At 43.3% G+C, this 6346-nt stretch overlaps 1 protein-coding gene across 2 annotated transcripts in view; it reads left to right on the top strand.

Annotated features, from left to right (window-relative positions):
• NUP214 (nucleoporin 214kDa) overlaps positions 1–6346 on the top strand; it is a 99999-nt gene that overhangs the window by 81162 nt on the left and 12491 nt on the right. For both annotated transcript variants that reach the window (XM_008583206.1, XM_008583205.1), the window contains exon 31: positions 1305–1461. In XM_008583206.1, the coding sequence (XP_008581428.1) occupies positions 1305–1461 (157 nt within the window). The remainder of the gene's footprint in view (positions 1–1304; positions 1462–6346) is intronic.

Below are 6346 nucleotides of genomic sequence, written 5' to 3'. Positions count from 1 at the left end.
TTTCGGGGGGGGCCCCTGACAGTGTGACTTTGTGGAGATAAAAAGATTATTATGGGGGCCGGCCGGGGGGGGCACTGGATAGTGCGCCGCTTGGGAAGTGCGGCTGCGCTCCCGCCCGAGGGTTCGGATCCCACGTGCGGACCGGTTCCCGCTCGCTGGCTGGGCGAGGCGCGGGAGCAACGCCGAGGGTTGCGGTCCCGTTGCCGGTCCCCGGTCCGGTGCGGGGGCAACACTGAGGGTTGCGATCCGTTGCAGGACACGGAAAAAGACAAAAGACAAAAAATAAATAAATAAATAAAGATTATTATAAAGTTATCAGAAAAGTGCCTAGCACATAGAAAGTGCTTGATCCTTGGCCCATTGTTGTTGTCACCATCGTTAAAATGTTGGACAGCAACAGTTTTTTGAGCATGTAATTATATTTCATGCACTGTTCTCAAATGCATTACATTTCCTAGCTCATTTAATTCACTTGCCATTTGAGGTGGGTGGTTTATTATCCCTATTTTACAGAAGAGGACTGATAGCACCATTCTGCCCCGCTTTAAAGGAGGCTCCTATAAGGCTCCTATTCACAGTGAACCATTCTAAAGCCCGTGTTATTCTGCGTGATCAGCCAAGGAGATATCACACTTACCTAATGTGAATGGCCCTCGTCGTCCTTAAAGAACCAGTTTCCAAACAGAAATCAAGTGTCTGTGCCTGATACAGCTTTGAGTCAACATGTGCCCCTAAGTTAGTAGCATTCTCTGAGCATAAGATTTGCAAACTTGGACAGAATTCAGCTGTGGTCATCATTTCAACAATGGAGCTAATTTAAGCTTCTGCAGTGCTGAGAAAGTCATTCTGAAATAAAAGTACACAAATTGAGAGAAAAGACAGTGTAAATCACTTACCAGTTGCTGATGAGTTCAGTCAAACACTAGAGGAATCAGAGTAAGTGGTATTCATAACAGCATCTAAATGTTTTCAAACTTTTTTATTTGGTGCGTCTTTTGTGGCATTATATCAAACAGAGACTGCGAATAACACGACAGATAAACATCGAAAGTCTCATCTACCAGAAATTGCATTTTTAGAGAACCATGAGCATGGAATAGCCTGATTTGTAGAATTTCTGATTTGTAGGAAGTCCTTGTCCAGTCCAACTTCTTTTGTGGTTGTTAGAGCATTCGTACCAGAACTAATCAGAATTCTCTTTTTCCATTTGTACCAGCTGTGAGCACCTCCTACCCACGGATGTGGCCTGCCGTTTTACGATGACCTCTCATCCTATCTTGCTTCCTGCCCCTTTTGTTTTTTAGCAATCATCCCCTTCCAGTGGCAGTGTGTTTGGGTCTGGAAACACTGGAAGAGGGGGAGGTTTCTTCAGTGGCCTTGGAGGGAAACCCAGCCAGGATGCAGCCAACAAAAACCCATTCAGCTCGGCCAGCGGGGGCTTTGGGTCTACAGCCACCCCAAGTAAGTTAAGAAGAGTTTTCTCAGTCACTCGGTTCTCTAATGCCATTGTCATCCTCATAGTGTTATCAAAGCTTCAGTGAAAAGTAAAAAAGGAGAAAAAAAAAAGGTCTAGAAGGCCCACTTAAAGTATCTATCCCAAAGCAGTGTGATCCGTTTTTGTTTTCTTTTTTCTTTTTGTTTTTTTAATGAGATGTCCTATATAATCATGAAAAGACATCAGAGCTGCAGGGAGAAGGATCTGTATTAAGCTGCTCCCCTCTCCTCTCCCAAGGCCCAAATCACTCTTTTCCTTAGTGTTGAGATGCCTTGAAGTGAATGCGAGCAGACAAGCATAAATGAGCAGCCGCAGCACAGCTGGGATGCAGGAGCAGGAGCGTGTGTGCTTTCATTTGGGTAGTACTCTTTGAATTCGCTTTAAAATCCAGCTACTGCAGAGAAATGTTACGCCAAAGTGGAAACCTTTAGTATTTGTCTCTTACTGTTGTGTTTTATTTTCATCTGAAGCTGTATCTGCTGGCACTTTCTTCTCTAGCTAATTTTTAAAATTCTTTGTTAATCTGTTTATGGTTGGAAATAAAAGAAATTTATTTAAATTTTATTTATTTACTTTCTCTAAGTAATAGACTATTTTTATAGCAGTTTTAGGTTTACAGAGAAATTGAACAGAAGGTACATATAATTTCCACACCCCTCCCAGCCCACACACAGTTTTTACTATTAACATCTTACATTAGTGTGGTACATTTGATACAATTATGAACCAGTATTGATATATTATAACTCAGTTTTACGTTAGGGTTTCCTCTTTGTGCTGTATGGTTCTATGGGCTTGGCCAAAATGCATAATGTCATGTATTCACTGTTACAGTATCATACAGAATAGTTTCACTGCTCTAAAAATCCTGTCTTCTTTACCTATTCGTTTCTTTCTCCTTCCCTCCTTCCATGAAACCCTGGCAAATTTGTTTGTCTAAATTAAAAAAAAAAAAATCCTGCTGCTGATGGAGGCTGAGATTGGAAGTCGGGAGCCTGCCATCTTCGTCTCAGCTTCTCGCAGTTGACGTGCTGCACAGGAAGCTTCTCTCATCCATCGCACTGCATGTGACTTAATGAGTCGCAAGCCAGTACTCTACAGTCATGACAGATGCTTTCTTTTTTTTTTGTCTTTTTTCCGTGTCCGGCAACGGGATCGCAACCCTCGGTGTTGCTCCCGCGCCTCGCTCAGCCAGTGAGCGGGAGCCGGTCTGTACGTGGGATCCGAACCCTCGGGCGGGAGCGCCACCGCGCTTCCCAAGCGGCGCACTTATCCAGTGCGCCACCGGGCCGGCCCGACAGATGCTTTCTTAAAATTAAGGACCATGTAGTTAAAAGCAAAACTTTCCTGATTTTCTCTTCTGGATTCATAGATCAAAAACTAGCTATGTTGATGTCACTATTCCCTCCAGTAATATGTAAGAAACAGTTATTTGTCAAGAGACACATACCTCTTAACTCTTGGAATTATGTAATCAGAAATATTTGTTCTTCAGCTTTTGGTCCGCCAGGAGGGATTTAGAATCCTAGAATGAAGGGATCTTAGAAATAAGTCTAGTAGTTTTCGAAAACTGTTTTTGCAGATGAACTCTTAAGCAGAATCCTGAGAAGTAAAACAGAAGTAGGTTCAGGCTGAAATGGGGGTCAGGAACCCCGGGATGCACGTGGGTAGTTTCCCCAGCTGTCACCACAGGACTATAGGGCTCTGTTATCAGTCTATTTCTGTTTCTTCTAACAGAATACCTGAAACTGGGTAATGTACAAGGATATGAAAGTTATTTCCTACAATTTTGGAGTCTGGGAAGTCCAAAGTCCAGGGGACACAATTGGTGAGGGCCTTTTCTTAGTGGTAACTGTCCACAGTCATGGACAGAACGGACTGAGCAGAAGAGAGAGCTGACCTGCTCACTCCTTCTCCTTTGAGAACCGTGCCCATTACTACATTAATGAACCAATCCATTTACAAGGGCACAGTCCTCACAATCTAATCATCTCTAACGTCCCCACTTTTCAAATACCGTAATTGGACTTCCCATCCTCCTAACACTGTTACAATGGGGGTCAAGTTTCCAGTTCATGAACTTTTGGGGGGCACATTTAACCAATAGCAGGCTCCATAGCACATACTTTGGAAACATCCTTTTATGGTTTTCCCCATTTTCCCATGAAGAAACAAGCCTAAAAATGGTTAGATGTTTTGTTAGGTCACAGAACTAGAAAATGGCAGATCTAGAATTGAGCTAGATCATAGATAACATGCCAAACACAGTATCTGGCACAAAATAGGCACTTAATAACATGCTATTTAGAAATTTGGGTTTATCCCAGAGGTAGGTTATCATCTGCAGGTTGTATCAGTAGCTAGCTTTGTTAAAACTTAGGTTTGTCATATCACTGTAAATCCTTTCCTCCTGGTTGATTCATCTCTAATGCCATAGCTCTTACCTGTCAAAGAATTGCCTTCTCTCAGCGGTCAGCTGGAGCTGACCTATGCTGGCTCATGAGAGCCAGCTGTGCACAAGTCTCCCCAACTCCCTGTTCAGTGACATCATGTTGGGTAGCCTGCTCTCAGCCATAGTGGAGCACTGACACCACGGAAGCGGGAAAACACTGCAAACCAGACATCTCCTCTCCCCTGCCTGTTGTTAACATTTATTGGCACATCATTGTTTCTAGTTCTTTAATTCTGGTTTGAAATAAACACATATCTTTTCTTAATACCAGACACCTGTGATCTTCAGCTCCTAAATGTTGTCTATTAATTGTAAACCAAAAATTTATATTTATGCCTAAGGGAAGTTTAGGTGTATTTGAAGGGATAGAGGAAAGATAACATTTTTAAAAACTAAATGTGTGATTTGATAGTGAAAGGGACCAGAACCTCTAACCCTGAGGACCAAGTGCAGGATAAAGGAAAGGAACAGTGGAGGAGGAGGAGCCAGAAGTCTTCTGGGGCAGGGCATTGTCCTCACCACGGTACTAATAGTGCCTTCTGCAAGGTCGCCAGTGGCAGCCTCTCTCTCCTTGGGTGACTCAGCCACATCTGATGCTTTCGAGCACTTCTTTCCTTGACTGTACGAATCACTTTCTTGGTTCCTTCCTGCTTCTCAAACAATTCCTTCTCTGCTTTTTTTTCTTTTCTCTCCATTATTGTGGGGTGTGTACCCCATAGTCATCTGGGTTATCACCATGGTCTCCATACTCTCCTCCCTCCCTCCAGTTTCCTCCACGGTGATCCATCCCAAATCGAGTATCTAAATACTGTTTTATTCGGCCACTATCCCTACTCACAACCCTTCGTTAGCTTCCTACTGACTGTAGGATGAAATCCAAACCTACCTTAGACTGGAATTCAGGGCCCTCCACGAGCTGGCCCTAGCACACCTTTGTGACTTTCCTTCTGCTTCGGACAATTGATCTGCTTGCTATCCTCCACACATGCACCCCTCTCTTCTTCCTGCCTCAGTGCCGGGGTGCACACTGCACCCTCCACTCACCGTCTGAACCTGCCCTTCATTTTGTGATGAAGGTAACTCTGTGCACCTTTGCCTAAGGGTCAGTCAGGCCCATGGTGATCTCTCCCTGGAAATCCTTTAACCTTTAAATTCCATTGCTTCACAGAACATTAAGCAGAAGGAAACTAACCTACTGTGTGCCAGATGCTCAGTACATGTGGACTCATCACTTCTGGCAAGACTGCTTTTAGATGTTTCCATCTCCATTTTACTGATAAGGAAATTGGTTTCGAGAGAGGATGTGGACTGCAGGGGTTACATAGCTACTGAGTGGCACAGGCTGGATTTAGTCTGGGTTTGTTCCTGAGCTCCCCACCCTGTCTGTGGGGATGCTCTTGGTGTGTCTTGTTTGATAAGCCTTGTGTTCATTGTTCATGGCTTGAAATGTGCTTCCTTGCAGAGAGAGAGAGCTGAGCACAGATTGAGCCAGCAGCTCTTTTCATGATGCTTATGCCACAGGTTGCCTAGTCCTAAAGCTGCTTTCTGTAGCCCTGGGAAGTCATGAGAACTATGGCAGGAAAAACAAGCTGAGAACAACATTGCTTAGAGTTGGCATGTTCTGTATCCAGAAGCTTAAATCTTGCAAGATTTAAGATTTCTCTCTGTCACCCCCAGAGACTCTACCAAAAATAAACTATTAACCTGTGGGGCCATTTAAAATTCAGCACCACTGTGAATTGTTACCCAGCAGGACCTGTTGCCTCCTTTAGTCTTGTCCTAAGGACACTGTTAAGAGTCATATAAAGCACATTCTTTCTGTTCAGGGGCCCGAAAGACATGCTTGGTTCAAGAGATGAAGAAGCCATTTGATGATCATCTTTTGGGCCACAAGGCTCCCTTTAGACCTGTTCTTTAAGAAAACATTTGGAAAGTATCCTGGATGGGAGCTTCTTGAGAGCCCCCATCTAAGTACATGTCTAATTCTTGTTTAGTGACCTTAGACCTACAGAATGACGTGGGACCTGGTCTCTGTGATACTATTTATATTAAGTTTAATTTATATCAAGTTTAGATCAAATATAATTTAAATGGGGTCAGATCCTGATGTTGGATTATGCTAGTATTTTTGCCAAAGAAAAGACCAAAAAGGATCCATTTTGTGCCAGCAGCGTGGAAGCCCAGAGCAGATGCCAGTTTTACCTGTGCTTCTCACCTCCCAAAGTGAAGTCATCACACTGCTCTGCAAAGACAGACTTTGTTTTTTACTGGCTGGTTTACTCACAAGTGAAGAAGAATCTTCTATAATAAAATACTGTTCCATTAACCAAGATAATCCTTACTTATCATATTTCCTTTTTTTTTTTTTTTTTTTTGGCTTTTTTTTTTTTTTTGGGGGT

Source organism: Galeopterus variegatus, unplaced genomic scaffold, assembly GCF_000696425.1.
Source record: "Galeopterus variegatus unplaced genomic scaffold, G_variegatus-3.0.2 Scaffold2851, whole genome shotgun sequence".
NCBI lineage: Eukaryota > Metazoa > Chordata > Mammalia > Dermoptera > Cynocephalidae > Galeopterus > Galeopterus variegatus.
The sequence above is the reverse complement of the archived record's forward strand: the minus strand, read 5'-3'. Positions and strand labels throughout refer to the sequence as shown.